The sequence below is a fragment of the Ailuropoda melanoleuca genome, chromosome 15, assembly GCF_002007445.2.
Source record: "Ailuropoda melanoleuca isolate Jingjing chromosome 15, ASM200744v2, whole genome shotgun sequence".
In the NCBI taxonomy this organism is placed as follows: domain Eukaryota; kingdom Metazoa; phylum Chordata; class Mammalia; order Carnivora; family Ursidae; genus Ailuropoda; species Ailuropoda melanoleuca.
In genome coordinates, this window is record NC_048232.1 from 49,036,879 (window position 1) to 49,057,482 (window position 20,604).

The 20,604-nt window shown below is 36.3% G+C and overlaps 2 protein-coding genes across 3 annotated transcripts in view; one reads left to right on the plus strand and one right to left on the minus strand.

Annotated features, from left to right (window-relative positions):
- Positions 1-20,604, minus strand: part of CAPS2 (calcyphosine 2) — a 145,920-nt gene that overhangs the window by 89,869 nt on the left and 35,447 nt on the right. The gene's annotated exons all lie outside the window — the stretch shown is intronic.
- GLIPR1L2 (GLIPR1 like 2) lies at positions 12-19,882 on the plus strand. 2 transcript variants are annotated; one of them, XM_034644151.1, is made up of 5 exons: positions 12-612; positions 2,716-2,961; positions 5,423-5,526; positions 18,252-18,337; positions 18,562-19,882. In XM_034644151.1, exons 1-5 carry the CDS (start codon positions 382-384, stop codon positions 18,579-18,581), a joined length of 687 nt encoding a protein of 228 aa, XP_034500042.1. In that variant the 5' UTR covers positions 12-381; the 3' UTR covers positions 18,582-19,882. The 2 variants fall into 2 exon arrangements, with proteins under 2 accessions (XP_034500042.1, XP_034500041.1); XM_034644150.1 differs by lacking the exon at positions 18,562-19,882 and having other exon boundaries at positions 18,252-18,393.

A 20,604-nucleotide genomic window follows, 5' to 3' on the forward strand; every position in this document is an offset into this window, starting at 1 on the left:
ATGAAATGAAAATACTTTAACCTTATGAGAACTTGATGATTCCTACTCTACCCCCTAAAAGCTCAGATTTCCAGTCTTCCATTTATTCTGTGGTTCCTCACAAAAGATTATTAAAACACTGAGAGAAAATCTCAGTGAGGAAGTCCAACTTAAAGAGGAAATACTTAGTTTAGTGAAAAGCCTATACTCCTTTAACTCAAGTCTCTCTTCAGTTAGTTCTGCAGATAGCTATGACGAGTTTCTGCCCCCCAACACTGCGACTTCCATTCCCGCTTCTCCCTCAGCTCCTGGGGAAAGCAGGACCCGCTTGCCTGCGTTGTTGCGTAGATTGGTAGGGGCGGGCTGGCGCGTGCGCACTGGCCTGTCTGCGGCGGGTGGACCATGGAGGCCCCACGGCCCTTTGCGCGGGAATGGTGCTCCCAATCACTTCCTCGGATGCGAGGAGGCCTCTTGAAGCTGTGGGTCTGGGAACTCTGGCTACTACTGCTGGATTTCGGTTTGAACGCGGAACTTCCTCACGAAGAGGACGTATCCTTTATCAATGAGTACGTGAACCTCCACAATGAGCTCCGGGGCAACGTCCTCCCCCGAGGGTCTAACTTGCGCTTCATGGTGAGGCTCTAAGGCGGTTGCCCAAACCAACAACCTCCTTGTCCCGATGCCACCCCTCGGCCTCCGAAACCCGGGCACTGCTTCACTGAGGCTGACGGATCGCCGGGAACAGCACTTTTAGTTTGGGTTTAAAGATACACTCAAAAACACTGTCACTGTGACACACAGTTATTACCAAGATATTGCACAAAGCTGGGATTTGTAGAGGCGCCCAACCGAGGGAGTGTCTCAGTCACCTCATCCCAGTCCTGGCCTTGATTTTCATTCTCTTACAATGTTATTCTTCCTTTTTTCTCCATTTTCCCCTCCTATTTCTGTTTTACATCTCATCAGCTGTTCTCTAGCTATTAGTCTTAATGGTTGTCATTTAAAATGGCTGCAAAATTTATTGGATAAATATTCTCTTACCAGGCAATTAGGGGCTACCAATTTATATTATTAAATGATATTGCAAGGACTGTTACCATAGACATAAGTCTTTTCTTCCTTCTGGATTAGTTCCTTAGATAAATTCGAGAAATGGGATAAATAGATTAAGGGTATGATATTTTTAATTTATATGATATATAGCAATTGCTATTCTAAAGGACTACACCAAATTAAGCAAATACTGGCAGTGTATTATAACTTATTTTCACACAATCATGGGAAGCAATGACTAAATGCTTACAAACTTGGACTTGAGAGTTAGACTTCCTGGATTTAAATCCAATCTCCATAATCTACTGACTATAAATAGCTGTAAGTAAGCTACTTAACTTTTTTGTGTTTTAGTTACTTCCTTTGTGAAATAAAAACAGGAATAATAATGTATAACTCATGGGATTATTGTGAACATTAAGTGAAATAATGCATAGAAAACACTTAGAATAGGGACTAGTACATAGTAAGCATGTGATGTGGAAACTACGCAAAACAAGGCAGTAGAAGGATAGTCCTTGGAGCATTGTTTGCAAATGGAAAGCTATCTAAAAGGCCATTAATAGGGGAATGGTAACAGTTATTATAGAGTACCCGTACTATACTATGTTGACTTTGTAAAATTTAGGTAGATCTAGTTGTGCTAAAATGGAACAATCTAAGCGAAAACCGCCAAGTCCAAGGCCAATTATATTGTGTATGGTATGATTACAATATACAGAAAAAAAATCACCCAATACCTACCGGAAACATCCCCACTTATATCTTATATTTGAATGTGTTTGTATGTGTATGTATATAGAGATAGAGGAATGTATACATAAGCAATTTTTTTAAACAATTATTACCTTTGGGGAAGAATTTTTATTTTCTATATTTTCTATATTTGTGTATAATCTATGAAATTAACTAAGAAAACTCTAAGGAAATCTTAGTATTGGTTTTCAGAAATGTTTATTTTCAGATATATTGTAGCATGTATAAAGCATTTTGATTTTACAACTATTTTGCTGATTTATCTAAGTGTATTATTTTTGTTCTTGTCCTTAAGTAAACAGTAAACTTAATGAGCCTCTAAATAATGATAAATTTGCACATTTCTGGGCATTTCCAGATAGCTAGCCAGGGAACAGTATCTTGTGATATTTTCTTAGATTTCTGAGATCCATAAAACTTTACATGTGCCTGTTTTATAATATTCACCAAGTACCACAATGTGTTAAAATTTTATATTTATAAAATAGAGAAGACAAAATTTTTGCCTGACTTTGTATTTTATTCCCCACATTACAATAGTTTGCATATACTCAGTATTCAATAAACAGTTCTTAGATGAATATTTTAAATCATTGTATTACTATGTATAAAAGGAATGATTTTGAAAGTATATATTCTGAACAGACTACATGTAATAGTATTATAACCATTTGCATCATCTAACAATATGATTTTTAAATTGCAATTGTATGGATAGTCCTTTGCCTCAGGAAATAGTTATTTCATCTATGAGTAACTCAAAAACATTTTCCCCCTTAGAAATTCCACAAACAAGCCCATAAGCACAAAGTTAGAATTGTTTTCCTTAAATAGAATATGAGAACTCAAGGAAAATAATTTAGAGAACAACAACAAAAAAACCTCATTATTATTATTTTGTTTTTTTGCTTTTTGCATTTTTTTCAGACTTGGGATGTAGCTTTGTCACGGACTGCTAGAGCATGGGGGAAAAAATGTGTGTTTAAACATAATAGTCATTTAGAAGAACTAAATATGGCCCATCCTAAATTTAATGGTATTGGTGAAAATATATGGGTCGGACCTGAAAATGAATTCACTGCAAGTATTGCTATCAGAAGTTGGTATGAAGAGAGGAAAAACTACAATTTTGAAAATGACAGTTGCTCTAGTGACTGTTCTAATTATAAACAGGTATCTAATCTTTATATTAACTCAATAGACTCCTTAATTGCTTTCCTACCAAGTTTTTATTGATTATGTATCAATTTTAAAAATAACCTCAACTGGGGCACCTGGGTGGCACAGCGGTTAAGTGTCTGCCTTCGGCTCAGGGCGTGATCCCGGCGTTATGGGATCAAGCCCCACATCAGGCTCCTCTGCTATGAGCCTGCTTCTTCCTCTCCCTCTCCCCCTGCGTGTGTTCCCTCTCTCGCTGGCTGTCTCTATCTCTGTCGAATAAATAAATAAAATCTTTAAAAAAAAATAAAAATAAAAATAAAAATAACCTCAACTGTTAAAGTTATTACTTCTAATAGAATCAAAATTCTAATCAGGGGTGCCTGGGTGGCTCAGTCCTTAAGCGTCTGCCTCTGTCTCAGGGCATGATCCCAGAGTCCTCGGATTGAGCCCCGCATCAGGCTCCTCCACTGGGAGCCTGCTTCTTCCTCTCCCACTCCCCATGCCTGTGTTCCCTCTCTCGCTGGCTGTCTCTCTGTGTCAAATAAATAAATGAAATCTTTAAAAAAATAAAATTCTAATCAGTCCTAGATCTTCAAAATGTCTGTAATTCCATCTATTATGTGAACCATACAGTTAAAACATCCTTTTAAATGTAGCAAATCTCATCTCCACCCAGAAATGAAAGGTGCTTTTCTAAAAGTAACACACACTAGAAAAGGAAGAACCAGCAAATAAAAATTATTTTAAAATCATTGACTATAAATATAAGTAAAAGACTTGATATTTTTTGCACAGATCAGTACACATACTACAATATAACTGAGTAAAACTTTTTTTTTTAAGATTTTATTTATTTATTTGACAGAGAGGGAGACAGCCAGCAAGAGAGGGAACACAAGCAGGCGGAGTGGGAGAGGAAGAAGCAGGCTCCCAGCAGAGGAGCCTGATGCAGGACTTGATCCCAGGATCCTGGGATCAGGCCCTGGGCGGAAGGCAGATGCTTAATGACTGAGCCACCCAGGTGCCCCTGAGTAAAACATTTTAAGTGCAAATTAATAGCCTTATTTTCCTGTCTCCTGTCTAACAATCCACCTTTATACTTCATACTCCAACAATACTGAACCACTTGTTATTTCCTCTGCATACACTTATTATTTCACTATCGCATTATTTATAATCATCTATTTATATATGATACTGTTCTGAGTACAGAGTGTTAGCCATGCATTCTCAACACGACAAGAACATAACATTATTTTGGTCTTCTATAAATCTTTGTATCAGGAATCAAGAAATTTTTGGATGAACTTTCAAGATGATTTAAGAGATGATTATTTTTCAATCAATAGACTGTGATGTCATGTTTTATGCAGAACTTAAAATCTTGTAATTTTTTCAAGTTGAATTCATGTCTTTAAGTTCCATCAAATGAATCATGTTTCCAAAGATGTTTGATCCATTCTTTCTTCTTCTAGAAAATTATAGTGGTTCTCCATTGTTTTACTCATATCAAATCCAGACTCCTTAATGTGATTTTAATAATCCCAGTAAATTAACCAAGTCTACTCTATGATCTACTCCTGTGATTTTTTTACTCTGTAATTCTGGTATCCTAGACATTTTTGTCTCTTGTAGTTGACCTGCTTAACTCCATTTCAACTGCTGCAGACATTCTATTCTCTATTTTTTTAATGTATCACTCTATTTTTTTAAGAATCACATTTTTAAAACCACAAAAGCTTGGGATAAAGAGAAAAGGAAACCAGAGACTGTTTCTCTCTTCCACAGATGTTAACAGACAAAACAAGTACTTTTTTGTTATGTGAAAGTATTAGAAATACTAAAGCCATTCAGAGAATTTCTGGAATATCTTCAGTCATTCTCATATTGTCACTCCAGTTCAAGACCTGTTTTTCTTTTTATAGAAACCAGCTCTTTTATACATTTTTTTAAATTGCAGGCCCAGACTCTATTTTATTTTATAATGAAATTTCCTCAACAAAAGAAGAGAAATGCTGACTGCATTCAATTACTCTCTACTCTTGTATTGCTTTTCCTTCCTTTCTATAATCTTGATGTCATTTTTTCTTTCTAGTCACAACTTCCAGTCTTCCAAAACTCCTCCTCTTTTCCCTCTTCCTCTCTGCCAATAACCTAGAACTCTCAGATTCAATAGGAGTTTGAAAACTGATTCAGCATGTGTGCCTTCCTTTGACTCTGGAACTCTCTGGATCAGTGTTTCTCAAACTCTTTATCCTAAGGCAGAACTTGCCAGAAGTGTCTCTAAACAGAGTTTGGGAAATGCATCCATAAATCTATGACAATTCTTTACCTGCATCAAAAAAAAGATTACTTCATATTCCTTGAATTTCTTGGTTAACAGTTCTTTGTGAACTGAATATATTATTGTTTATAACATGACAGAGTAAATGTTTAGAATCAAATTTTGTTTTCTTTGAAAACTTTATTTTAGCTTGTTTGGGACACATCTTACAAAGTTGGTTGTGCTGTAACTCCATGTACAAGAGTTGGACATATTAGATATGCAGCAATTTTCGTATGCAACTATGCACCAGGGTAAGTTATTTTAAATCTTAAAAAGAATATAAAAATAAATTGGGAATTTTTCAAGGTTAAGTTTTCCTAACTTTCAAAATATTTTTCTAAATGTCTTTGTGAACTGTAAAAGAATCAAATATAAGATATTGAAGATTTTAAATTGAAATTATTTCAATTCTATAATGAAAAAAGTCATGTTTGGGGCATATTAATTTAACATACAAATCAGCCAAGTAGTACTTCCTTAAAGAATTTTAACTTTAGTGTTATTTCACAATATCTAGCCTAATTAGCATAAGATTAAGTTATTTTCCAAATTTATTCCCATATTTATAATAAAAGTCAAAAATAAGGTTAGATGTGTTGAAATGTATGTTGTAAGAATTTTTTCAGGAGAGCCTCCATTTTGTAACTGAAAGACACTTAACTGACCATCCTTGGCAAGGTGCATTATTATTTGAGGCTAGTCTCATATTAAAAATCATAATGTCTCAAAGATGCAAGAACGCTTCAAAAGTCTTCTTTTGAAGAAATTTGATTCTTTCCCCTTACTTACCATGTGATTATTTACCCTACACCTGAATACCTTCCTATGACGGGAAATAACTACCTTCCAAAATAGCCTCCATCTCTGGGGAGTTTTTTTGGAAAATCTGAAGTTTTCTTATAGGTCAAGATGATACTATAAGTAAGATTATTAAAATGTCCAACTAAGTGAGAAAATATCCTAATCAACATGTCCAGAAAAGAGTAAAAAATTGACTACATGTTAGGATTAAGAAAAAATTTCTGCCAAATAAAATGCTCTGGGACTAAACCAAAAAGAAAAAACAAACAAAAAGCTCCATCAATTACTGATTACTGATTATAGTCCTCTGATTAGGGAAAATAAGAGAACTATGATGTAAATCAAATTACACTCAGAAATTCCCTTCCTGACCCTGTTTTGTGACCCTGAACACAGTCATGCAAAACAGGTCCAGGATGTAGCATCATTATAATACTTTTTAGTCTCCTTTTCATTCCTACAGACTGAAAGGATTGGGACCTATTACAGGGAAAAACTTTTGAAAGTTAACTGATGATTGGTATTGAAAATGCAGAGAGCCAGGTACTGATTTAAGGGAGGAAAGAAGTCCCCTCTGATGCACTAGTCTTCATTTACTCACTCAACAGCTGTGTACAAGGCACTGATCTATTTACCAACAAGACCAAAAAACGCTAACCATGTTTGGTTTGTAGTCTTGGAGGGGAGACAAACAATAACTAAATAAACACATAAATAAATAAATAAATAATATTTAATTAGATAGTAAAATATGCCATAAAACAGAAAGCAAGATAAGCAGATGGAATATGGAATTTGGATAGGGTAGTTGTAAGAGAAAGTGGCATTTGGTCTGAAGATGACTAAAGAATATTTCAGATAGAAATAAGAGCATACACAAAACCTTTGAGCTTGGAATGAATTTAGCATGTTTCAGAAATGAATAACTGGTTAGAGGTAAGAATTGAGGTAGAAAGTTAGGTGACAGCTATACCATAATAGCATGTTAAGGATTTTGGAATTTATCCTAAGTATGGCCAAGCCAATGGAAAGTCTTAAGCAAGTGAGTGACATGATCTTATCTATGTTTTGAAAAGAACCCTTTAAAAAAAAATTATCCTTGCTATTGTATTGAACATTGAGTATAGGGAAATATGCGTACAAAGAAGAAGCAAGCACAATTAGATTATTTCTATATAACAGGCTATAGACTATGGTATTCTTCTTTAAGTAAGCCCTACAAACATTGTGGGCCTGAAATCATGACTCTGAGATCAAGAGTAGCATGCTATACTGAATGAGCCAGCCAGGTGCCCCTAGTCTATTTTGGATCAGAATTTTAGTATGTGCATTGGTTTTCTATTGTTACATAATAAATTACCATAAATTTAGTGACTTTAAACAGTACACTTTTATTATCAAACAGTTCTTTAAGCTGTTAAGTTCATGCACAGTTGTGGCTGGATTCTCTGCTCGGGGTCTCAAAGGCCAATATCAAGAATTTGACTTGAGTTCTTATCTCTAAGGCTCTAGGGAAGAATATGCTTCCAAGCACATTCACATTGTTAACAGAATTCAGTTCAATGTGATTATAGGACTTGGACTACATTTACTTGCTGGTTCTCAGTCAGAGGTTGCTCTCAACTTCTAGAGGCTGCCCACATTCCTTAACACAAAGCTCCCCCATCTTCAAGTCGCAAAACCTTCCCATGCTTCAAATCTCTGACTTTTCTTCTGTGACCAGCTTTTAGAATGCTTTTAGAGTACCCAAATGATTGAGTCAGGCCCACCTGGATAATTTTTGTATTTTAAGGTCAACTGTACCATATAACATAAATTATTAGTAATGGAAGTAAAGTTCATCATATTCACTGTCTTGGGAATTATGCAGGGCGTGTATACCAGGGGAAGGTATCTTATGGTCCATCTTAGAATTTGCCTACCATAGAATGGGAATTGAGAGGAAAGATCAGTTTCTGCATATATCATGGAGCTATCTGGAGCTAATAAAACCAGTTGATGGGTTTAACTTGAGGGATAAATGGGATGCAATAATCTAAGATGATACCTAAGTCTTTAGTTTGAACAATTGGGTGAATAATAATGCCATCAGCTCAGGTGGGGAAGAACAGGAAATGTGTTTTAGGTTTGGACATATTAGGTGGAAATATAAATGTGGGAAATGAAGTGAATCATGAGAAGTAAAAAGTTCTATGAAGGTCTGGGATAGGTTTCTAAGCAGAGGAAACTACTGGTATAAAGGCCCTGAGATAGAAATAAATTACAGTCTTGAATGAGATCACCTTATGTGAGACTATAGAGACTTAATTGAAGGATGAAGCCCTGGAACACTACAGTATTTCAACTTTAGATGAAAGAGATAAGAGGAAACCTAAATGGTGCTGGTTAAGGGTACGTGGAAGCCAAGTGAAGAACATGAGTCAATATGCCCAAAGTGGTTAACTGTATGAGATGCCTCTGAAAAAATGAAAAGCATGAGGAAGGAGAGATGACAGTTTCATTTGATAAGATGAAGGTATTTGGTGACCTTAATAACAGTAGTGAATGCAGGAGTACCCTGTAAGTAGAGTGATAAGATGAAGCTACAAGGTAGGATTCTTTCTACCCACCTGTCCCATAAGCTTCTTTCTCTTGAAATTTCTATCAGCCATTTTTCTTTTTTTTTTTTAAGATTTTATTTATTTAACAGAGATAGACAGCCAGTGAGAGAGGGAACACAAGCAGGGGGAGTGGGAGAGGAAGAAGCAGACTCATAGCGGAGGAGCCTGATGTGGGGCTTGATCCCAAGACTCTGGGATCACGCCCTGGGCCAAAGGCAGATGCTTAACGACTGAGCCACCCAGGCGCCCCATCTAGTGATTATTCTTCAAAGATATTTCTAAACAAAATAAAGTAAAACTTTGAAAGTATTAATTAGATTAGCCTTGAACTTAGGTATTGGAGTTGGTACGATCAAATATGACCATGAGAATTTAAGCTTCAGTGATAGGTCATTTTATTAACTAAGCTAGGAAAATATGCAGTATGGAGGAAAACAATTTGTTTATTTTTGGACATGTTATATCTGTAGGTGACTGCAGGACCTTTCATTTAATTAAATGTATATTTGTAGTAGGTGCACCAAACACTGACTAGGCAAGAGAATTCCATATTTTTTTAATATGATGTCTGTCCTGAAAACACTTGTACTCTGTTGGGAAGAAAATATGTGAAAGTAAACAAATAAGTAAATAAATAAATAAAAAGCAACATTAGCAAAATACATATGTAAATTTTAAATAAAAAGGAGTTGTAAAAGCAGGTATGAAATCATAGAAACAATTACCTGAATATAGATTTAAAAGCAGTCAACTTTGATGCATAGATGATATGTATTAGAGGGGGGAAAAGGTCAATAGGTAAGGTAAGACCTCTGGGATTGTGGAAAATGACTTGAATCTAATGCCAAAAGAAGTAAATGCTGTTGTCCAAAAGTATTTAGTAAAGAAATTTTTCTTTATTTAATAGTTAAGGAAATAGAGTCTGGCAGGTGGTGCCATTTTCTTTACTTCATAAACAGATAGCTAGAATATATTTTTCCCAGCCTCCCTGGAAATTTGGTGGGGCCCTGTGACAAGCTCTGGCCAATGGAATTACACCACGTTCAGGCCTAGCCTTTAAAAACTTCCCACATGATCCTTCACACTCTTGATCTTCTGTCATCTGCTGGCTGGACACAGAGGATCTGGTGGAAGATTCAGTTGTCCTAGAGGCTGGCACAGCCACAGGATGAAGTGAGCCAGTGCCCCAGAATGACTACTCAGAGAAAGTTCTCTTCTACCACTGTCAACACCTATACTTCCATGATGTGAATTCTGCCTACTGTCACATGGAAATGGTGAAGGAAGGTCAGATCAGGATATAGTTTGAAGATGGAGCTAATAATACCTGCTGATTGGGTTAACTTTAAGAGTGACTATAATAGAATAATCAAGGATGATATCTATGTCTAATCTAAGCAACTGGATGAGTGGCGATACCACTAAATCAGATAGGGAAGGCTCATAAGTGAGTAGACCTTGTGGGAAGGTCAAGTGTTCTGTTTCAGACACATTGGGTAGACAGGCAAATGTGGGACATGTGAATGAATCATGAGAAGGAGCTAGTCAGATGAAGGTCTAGGATAGGTTCTTAGGTAGTAAGAACTGCAGGTAAAGAGAGTGGGGCAGAAATGAGTTGGTCCTGCATGAGATCACCTTGTGAGAAAGTAAGTATGGAAAATAGAACAGAAGAGACTTAAGGACTAAGCCCTACATCACTTCAGTATGTCAATTTCAGGCAAAGAGTTTTTAAGAGTATAAAGAGAGTCTAGTGAGGTAAGAGAAACTAGAACTGTGCTGGCATTTTAAAAAAATAACATTTAGACTTTTTTTTTCCCACCAGTCTCTTTTTATTATATATGAGGTTGCTCTTTTTCCATGCTTTCCTGCATACATAATAATTTATGATTCAATGATGTATCATATTGTAATCATTTTAGACATTTTTTTTAAATTTTTTTTTATTATTATTTATTCGACAGAGATAGAGACAGCCAGCGAGAGAGGGAACACAAGCATGGGGAGAGGGAGAGGAAGAAACAGGCTCATAGCAGAGGAGCCTGACGTGGGGCTCGATCCCATAACGCCGGGATCACGCCCTGAGCCGAAGGCAGACGCCCAACCGCTGTGCTGCCCAGGCGCCCCTAGACATTTCGAATAGCAGTTTAAATACATGAAGTGCAAACAATGCATATAACCATTTGAAGCGATGATATTATGAAGAGCTATGACAAGTTCACAAATGTTCAGTGACAACCATATCACATTCACTGCCTGGCTGTGATTTTGAGACACAATCAATGGTAACATGTATCTCATTTGCAGAGGTGTTAAAATATGAAAACATGTGCATATTAGAATTATGAACTACAGTATATAACTGAAAGGAAATATCTATAAAACAATGTGTATCCTTAAAATAAAAACATGTTATATGAAATAATATTTTATTCTCAATTTAGCACAACTATTTCATATTTTAAAATATTGGCTGTGAAGCACTAAATTTGATTTTATGAACTATTAAAAGCTCATGACTTGCAGTTTGAAAAATAATGCCAATTTAGAATACTACTCTATATAGATTTTTAGCAGTAGAGAGAAGAAAAAGAGGTCAGTGTGTAGAGTTACATGAAAGCTGTTTCTTATAACCTTGGTTGCTAATGCATTTTTATAAGCTAAAGAAAGCCATCAATAAAAAAGAGAGAGGTAGATTATATTAGAACATACAAGGGAAGGGGGAAAAGTTGAAGTGCAAGTTCTATATGGAAAAAAGCAGAAGAGAATTATAGGAAAAGTAAATGTAGAGAAATCTTAATAATGAATATTTTTCTTCCTTTCTTGCTTAATGGAGCTCATGAAGATTTAATCTATTTCATTGATCTTTCAAAAGAAAACATTTCATATTTATTCATACTTTCTGATTTCTTTGCTTTCTATTTTATAATTTTGAGATATTCAATCTTCCAAGTATCTTTTAGAAATAGAGGCTCTTTTTGTTAAGGTATACAACATTCCTTTATCTTTAATCCTACTTAATATTGGAGATATTTACAGTTATATATTTTCCTCTGATTGCAACTTCTGCTCGTTTTTGTATGGTATAGCCTCTTTCTCATTATTTTCTATGGACTGTAATTTTAGGTCATTTTAATGAAATATGTGTAATACTCGATGCATAGTCATAATAGAAAATTCATGATAGAAATTCAAAAGCATAAACTAATGTTCCCATTTCTGTCTTCCAGTTATCCTCCCCAATATTTTATCCTAAAAGATATATTCTGTGCATGTACAAAAGTGTATGTGTCTTTCTGTGTGTGTATGTGTTTACACAATTCAAACAGAAGCATACCATACTTCCTGTGGTGTTCTTTAATTTTTTTTTTAGTTAGTGATATGCACTGGAAGTCTTTCCATTGGAGTACACAAAGGGTGTCCAGATTCTTTTTAAGATCTTTAGAGTGTTTTGTTTTTTAATGGATGTGTGAAAGTTTAGTTAAACAATGCTCTCAGGGTGCCTGGTCAACACAGCCGGTTAAGTGTCTCGCTCTTGGTTTTGGCTCAGGTCATGATCTTTGCAAATAGAAAATAACTTAGCGGGAACCCTGTATTTGCCTTCGTTTTCCCTGAGAGAATTATCAAAACCATAGCCAGAGAAACGGAATCCAAGCAAAGAATGTGTTATTTGCTGAGCAAAGGATATATCAATGTTTTATTGATGTTAAGATGCCTTGTATTCAGGACTAGGATCCCAAGGAGAAGAGAGCTGCAAAGAAGGACCCCCAAAAGTCAGTAAAAATTCTTTATGGGTCTTTGGTCAACTCCTAAGCTACACATCTCAAGGCAAGATTCTAGAAAGATTAAATAGGGACAGTTGCTTGGAAGCTGAAGACCTGCAAAGAAATTTCAGAAGCTGCACAGTGCTGAGAAGACACAGTTGCAGTCTGGGCTCAACCAAAATGGAAAGATCAGCCTAGGGTCTTACCAAGCAGAACATAAAAATCCAGAAAATATGAATACATTTGATTATATAAAAATTTAACATTAATTTATAGCTAAAGAAATACCATAGGTATAGCCAAAGAAGAAAAAATATACTGGGAAAATGTATTTGTGGAATATATGGCAGAGTTAGTCTCATTAATTTACAAAGAATTCATACAAATAATGAAGAAAAAGAGAAACAACCCAGTAGAATAATTTGCAGAAGATATGAAAAGTTCATTTACTAAAAAGAAAAAAAAAGGTCATTAATCATATGAAGAGATATTCAGTCTCATTCATAATTGAAGTAATTCAAGTAAAAACAAATATGTTACTACTTTTCACTCATCCATCTGAGAAGATACAAAAGCTTAAATGATATTCTGCACATGTGATGGGATGATAAATTGGTATAACCTTTCTGGATTTGGCAGAATAACAAAATTTAAAGTATACTTACTTTTTGATCTTGTAATCTCCTTATTAGAACTTTATCTTATTAATATCTTCATGAAAATTGGCCAAGATATATATATATATATATACACACACACACACACACACACACACACACAAGGATAACCATTTTAGCATGTTTTAATAGCATGAAACTGAAATAAAAAAACCTAATGACTCCAGTAATAGCAGACTGAGTGATTAATTTACCGTGCATTAATGTATAACCATTGAAAATATTGGTGTCTTTATGTACCAGTCTCACTTGTTAGATGAAAAAGTAAGATGCAGAACAATAATAAGTAAGATTGGGTTTTTTTGTTAAGCAGCTGACATTACCAGAAAATATAGTGATTCAGAAGAGAGAAATGGGAAATTTCAGTTAGGTGGGTAGCTCTGCTCTACTAGTCATTCAGAGACCCAGGTGGCTCCCATTTTGTTTCTTCACCATTCCCTGGAGGCAGAATCTTTGTCTACAGATTAAGTCCAAGTTACAGATAAGGGCTAGCTTAATCACGTAAAAAGGCAAAAGAAACATGTTGTGGGCATGACCATCTCTTAAAGCACAAGTGGCAAGTGATGCACATTACTGCTGTTTGCATTCCATTGGATATAAAATTGATCACATGCCCACATCTAATTTCCAAGGGAAGCTGGGAAACATAACAAGGTTAGCCAATAATGTAAGAAGCTAAAATACTGTTATTTCTGTATTTTAAGAGAGATTAGGTTGATAGCTAGCAGTCTATCACAGTATATAAGTACTGAGAATTTTTATGAAAAAAAAAAACTTGTTTCTGGTAGAAATAGTAAGAAGCTGTTAAACAGAAGTTACCTTTGGGGAGACAGAAGGAAAGTGGAGGATGGAAACATTTTCCCCTTTAAGGTTGCCCTTCTACCCGCTTGGTGGGGAGTCTCCTTCTCCCGCTGACCCTCTCCCCTCTCATACTCTTTCTCGCTGTCTCTCCCAAATAAATAAATAAAATCTTTAAAAAAATAAAAAATAAAAATAAGGTTATCCTTTCTGCTTCCTTCTTTCCATCATATACTTATAAGTATTATACATGTATTACATTACTTATTTATTAATTTTAATATCAACAAGGGATATCTGGATCAGAGATCCAGATCAGAGATGAGAAATCAGAGAAGTATTTAAGACATTTTTAGAAGGCATTAGTAACTGGATTAGTAGGTCATTATATTAAGTAATGAGAAAGAGGAGGACGCCTGGGTGTTCAGTCAGTTGTGTCAGACTCTTGGTTTCCACTGGGGCCATATCTCATGGGATTGAGCCCCATGTCAGGGCTGGGTGGGGGGGCGGGGGGAAAAAATCCATGCTCAGCAGGGAGTCTGCTTGAAGATTCTCTTCCTCTCCCCCTCCCCTCACTTGTATGCATGCTCTCTCTCTCTCTCTAAAATTAATTAATTAAATCTGTAAAAAAAAAAAAGTAATGAGAGAGGAAATAGTCAAGGAAGATTCTCAGAATTATAATTCAAGCATGACTGGTATTGCCATTAACTTCAGTGGGAAACACTGAACCTATTGGGACGGAAGTTGATGAATTCCATCTTGAACATAATGAATTTGAGTTGGCTGTGATTTGCCCACTTTGAGATGTTCAATAAGCAAGTGGTTATATGGGTTAGAAGCTCATGAGTGAGGCATGGCATAGAACAAATATTTGGAGTGCCAGAGTATATAGGGTAATTGAAATCATCTGAATAAATGGGATTGCCTAGTGAGAGGTATAGAGTAAAAAGAGAACAGCACCTCTGGTATCTCATGCCAACGTTTAATGGCAGTTAGAGGAAGATGAAGTGGGAAGAGGAACCTAAGAATGACCACACAAGGAGGAGAAAAAAACGGAAGCGTATGGCATCACAGGAGGCACGGGGGAAAGAATGTTTTTAGAAGGAGATAGTAGTCCAAATTTTCTAATTCTAAGAGGTCAAGCAAAGTAAGGACTTTAAAATATCAGATTAAAGAGAAGTTCATTGATAAACACAGGAAAAGCCATTTCTGTGGAGTAGAGGAAACTGATGCCAGCTGGGAATGAATTGAGGGCTCTTTTATTGTTGTTTTTATTTTGTTTTGTTTTGTTGTGTTTTTAAAGTGAAAAAGATTTGAGCCTATTTAAATATTGACATGAAAGGTCAAATACAGAATAAAAGTAATTCTTTATAAAGAACAAAGGCAGATTGTGTGTGTGAGTGTGTGTTCGTGTGTATACATATGTAAAGATACAAGTTCCTGGGAAAATGGAATGATATTAAAGAGATTAGCCTTAGAAAGGAGGAAGGGGCTTTTCTTCAGTTGTATTAGGAAGGAAGAAGGGAATAGGTATATTTGTCATTTTAGTGTCAAAAAATTTCTCATATTCCAATCTAAAGGCTATTATATTTCACTGTGAAGTAGAAAAGATCATGTCCTGAGAATAAAGGGGGAGACAGTGAAGCTAGAATTTTGAGAATTGGGAAGATTATTATGGAAAATGGGGGAGGGGAAGCTGACTAGAGAAACATAGAAAGATTCTGTACCGAGTATAATGATTTTTCCCCAGGAACACCCAGCAGCCTTGAGGTAGACATGGAGCGTGCAGACTGTAAGGTTCTGTCATTTTTTCCAACACTGGGTTTTTGTCAGGTAGACATAAAGGAAAACAGTGCAGGAGAGTTTTAGGGTTTTAGCCAGATAATATGCAAAGCAATAGACCTAAGCTTTATAGAGAAGAGACAATAGGATAGATAGGGAGAAAATAGACTTGCAGTACCAATTAACTTAATGGAGAAATATGGCAGGAATAATGAGTAAGCAAGCTGCAAGGATAGGAGGCTACAATCAGTGAATGGAATGTGTGATTTTGTGAGTTCAGAGGTAGAATGGTTTTAGGGAATAACAAGATCCAGAATATGGCTACAAAAGCAACAATTATGGAGTATTGCTTGAGATGGTAAAGACAGCCAGTAACAGACCAAGTTATAAGCACATTGTAATCATCTACATCCCAAATTTAGGGACAATGACCACTTTAACTGAAAAGGGAGATGGTGACCCAGGTGCCAAAGTGAATAAGGAGGCATGATTAGAAGGAAGATGGTATCTTGGGGAGGATTAAAGGATGGTGTAACTAAATAACGTCCATCTCAAAGGAGTTTACTGGTGTTTAACTGTGGTCCCTAGACCTGTAGGGGTGAGAGTGAAGGGAGGAGATGTGACTGAGTTTTACAGAAAGCTTTGGGGCACCTGGCTGTCTCAGTTGGTTGAGCGTCCAGCTCTTGGTTTCTGCTCAGGTCATGATCTATACAGTATAGCTCTATCGTAAAATTTAAGTAATGATCTTCTAGTGGACTTGGGCTTGGACATGTGTATAGTTACTCATTAGGCCACCAGGTAACACGTCCTTATCTAGGGCCTGGACACATGTCCTATAGGTGGTAATGTATGGAAGGTATGGCCAGATATGAGTCTAATGTTCCAGAGGACTGCTCAGCCTTGGCTTGGTCTCAGCAAACCACTAGGCTGATTCTTGGAAAAAGCAGATGCCTAAAAAAAAAGAAATTTGTTTCTTCAAGTACTGCCAAGGCAGCTGTGAAATTTCAGTGGACCTTGCTGGTGGTAGGTACTTAACTGTTGTTTTCTCCTAATTCAGCCCAATAATTCCAATTGCAGTTGTGGAATTGTACTGTAGATTCGGACTTGACTTGATTTAGGTTAAACTTCTTGCAGACTCAGAACGAGCAAAGGATTGGCATGGGAGAGTATTAGTCTGGCATTTCTGGCTATATAATATAAATAGTGATATGAAATTCGAATCTTTGGAAAAGAGGGCCCGTTGTATTCTATCATGATGTAAATTGACATACATATATTTTATTTGCCTTTCCAAAGTTACTCTAGGCTGCAGTCATCAGACATTATGATCGGTAGGTGATTGGCCTATGCTGCAGGTTTTAAAGGCAGTCTTTGCAGTGAGCAGCTTTTTGCATAGGTTCAAGTGCAGGGTCCTCCATCGCTGGTGCCTAAGGACAGGAGAAAGTGCTGCTTTTGTAGCGGAGGCATCTGTTTCAGTGATAAAGAGCTAGGGCAGGAAGAGTAGGCTAGGGTGTAGGTAGAAGTGACTAGATCAAGTCTTAAATTTTTGAAAGGCTAGTGTTCTGGCTAAGATCTAAACAAAATGCATTTCTTCCTTGAAATGGTTTGATAGTGGAGCAGTGACTTTAGAGAAGCGATGTGTGATCTGCTAATAACTACAAACCACTGGATGTCTTTGATGGACTTGAAGGCTTGCCATTCACAGGTATCAGATACCTTATTGGGTATCACCAAAAACATCTGATAAGATATGACTCAGAAATTTGATTTGCAAATATGTATTTCTTAGGTTTCACCCTTCTTCCAGATGGCCCAGAATGACCTAACCAGGGGCTTCCATGCCTAAACTTTGTTTTTAAAATTTCCACCTACACACTGAGTAAATAAGTATTCCTATTAAATATAATTTCTCTGCCTATCTTCCCTCTTTCTTAACCTAAATCCTTCATATAAGCTTCCCTTGTATCTACTTTGGGGCCTCTTTTTCTTACCTAGCTCTAGGCAATTGATGTAATAATTTCTCACTTCTTGCCTCTGTTCTGTACAATGGATTAAACCAAATTTGTAAAATCCCATTTAAATTTATTTGCTTGTTTATATATTTACATATTTTTAAGGCAGACTTCTAAGTAAGTCATGCAGCTGGGTCTTTGGGACAATAGGCACTTCAGGATTTTGCAAACTTTTCAGAAAATTAATATATCATTTCTATGGAACTTTTTACATATTTGTACAAAGCAGAAAGCAATTAATTATAAAACATTCTATAACATCATTTTGGGAGGAAAATTTTGTTACAAACTAAAATTAAAGCAGCTTTAAAGCTTGCTCATACTTAAATCACAGTACTTTGTTTCAAAGACGTGGGGATTCATTTCAGAAGAGACTATTTTCTTGGGGGAAAAAGGAGAAGATTACATCTCCAATTTCAGTACTTCCTAAAGTCCATTTTCTTAGTTGAATCACCTTTATAACCTAACTAAAAATTGGTAACCATATTATTTAAATGATGAAATTTGAGACTTTTTCTAACTAAATGTTTTCTGCTTTTTTGTAGAGGATCTCTGTCGAGAAGGCCTTATAGACCAGGAATAATTTGTGCTCGATGTAGCAGATTTGACAGATGCACAGATTTTCTATGCAGTAAGATAAAGAAAATAACTTAAACATAAAAAAAATCCATAACACATTGGATGACAAGAAAAATGAAGTGTTGAACACTAGTTTTTCATTGTCATGTTAATATTGTTATTTTGATCAGAGTGGTGATATTATATTAACAAAGGAGGGTTGAAACCGTATCATCTTTAGAATTTTCTAGACCTCATGGCCTTTTTTGCTCTCTCTTACCCCTGTTCCTGCCCTAGAGACCTACCACAATGTCTGAAAGAAGGAACGGGAAGGAACAGTTCTCTCCTAAAGAAGCATGCCAGTTAATTCCTGAAATAGCAGCCTGTTTGAGAATGACTGCTCTAAAGGATAGGATATTCTAAAATATTTATAAAGAGAAAAGAAGTAAAGTAGCACACATTTAATAGCCTTTTCTTTTAGTTTTTTTTTCCTCCAAAATATTCAAAAAATAAAAGAAAATATGTTGGTTTAATTTTTCTTTTAGTTTTTCCAAACATAAGCGCATGTAATCCGAAAGTACAACCACACCTGGAACATATGATGCTTAGAAGAATGTGTTAGGGGATAAATTGAGACAGTAAGGGCACACTGTGATTTTGTGATAAAGAAGTTAATGGACAATTTCATCATAATGCCACTGCTGATATGAATCTACCCTAATATTCTTGCCCTTGCTTCACTTGAATCAAGATGCAAAATTTTGCTCTTCCTCTTCCTGTTTTCTTTCTCCTCTAAAAAAATTCAATCCTAAAATCAGTAAGTAGGTCAGAACGAGGTAGGCATCCACACAGAGGTCCACAAGATGTGACATATTAGAGCCTAAGCGAATGACAAGGGATTTATACACAGTGCAGTAGACATGAGGAGACAGCCTAAGCAGGGTGAGGACAGTGTCCACATGGGGGTATGGTCTTATATAGGAGGTTAGAGCCTCTATCAAGTGAAATGGGTATCCATGAATGAGGTCAGACTTGGGATATCAGAGACATACCAGGATGAAGGGATCTCCATACCAAGAGCTCTCAGTAAGTGGTATCTGAGCCCTAAGTATGAGGAGGAGGGCATCAACATGGTTTGGGAGTGAGAAGCCCACCATATAGTATCAGAGACTGAGCAGGTAAGGGCTACATCCATAGAGGGATGGTTCAGCACTGGCTGCTGGAGCCCAAGCAGACTGTGGAAAGGATTCACATATAGCGATGGCCTGGTAAGAGGTATTAAAATCTATACAGATAAGGGGGCATCCATGTTTAGAGGCAATTTCACATGAGGAATCAGAGTCCAAACTAGGTGAGGAAAGCTTTGATGTGGGGGAGGTGGCCTGCCATTGGAGGGATCAGAGCCCTAGTGGAGTAAGGAAGGAATCTACATTGGAGAAGCTCAAAGCTGGGTTTCATAGTCTGAGCAGGATAGGAGGGGATCCAAGTGGAGGATCAGCCTATAGGTTGCCAGATTAAATACAGGATGCCCAGTTAAATTTGAACTTGAAGTAAACCAAAAAAAAAAAACCTTTTAATATAAGTATATTCCAAATATTGCATGGGATATACTTGTCTAAGAAATTCTTTGTTGTTTTCTGCAATTTGAATTCAACTAGGCATCCTATATATATTTTAAATTTTATTGAAATTACAGTTAGTTAACATGCAGTGTAATATTAGTTTCAGGTGTACAATATAGTGATTCAGTACTTCATTGAACACCCAGTGCTCATCACAACCAGTGCATTCCGTAATCCCCATCACCTATTTAACCCGTCCCCCACACACCTCCCTTCTGGTAACCATCAGTTTGTTCTCTATAGCTAAGAGTCTGTTTCTTGCTTTGCTTCTCTCTCTTTTCTCCCCTTTGCTCATCTGTTTTCTTAAATTCCGCATATGAGTGAAATCATATGTGGAATTTATGTGTTTGTCTTTCTCTGACTTATTTCACTTAGCATACCCTCTAATTCCATCCACATCGTTGCAAATGGAAACACCCTATATTTTTATTTGTTGAATATGGCAACTCTACAGCCTGGTATGGGGTTTTTAAAGTCCAAGCAGGATGAGGAGGACACCCATGTAGGGGAGAGAGTAGAGGGAATAATGAAAAGTAGAAACATTCTGGGGATTGATCAAAGAAACAAATAGATTAAGGATAATGGAAGCCAGTTTTCTCACTGTCAGAGAATGGAGTATAAATATGTAAAAGAAGAAAACAAACATGGACCTTGTTATTAATTGAAATCAGAGGTATTGGAACTTAAGGGTTTCGATAAATATTAATAACATAGATGT

Bases quoted from the DNA above. Each gene is read 5' to 3' on its own strand.
- GLIPR1L2 (XM_034644150.1), top strand. From the start codon at position 382: ATGGAGGCCCCACGGCCCTTTGCGCGGGAATGGTGCTCCCAATCACTT. The intron at 613-2,715 runs GTGAGGCTCTAA...CATTTTTTTCAG, and splicing joins GGTCTAACTTGCGCTTCATG to ACTTGGGATGTAGCTTTGTC. The intron at 2,962-5,422 runs GTATCTAATCTT...ACTTTATTTTAG, and splicing joins ACTGTTCTAATTATAAACAG to CTTGTTTGGGACACATCTTA.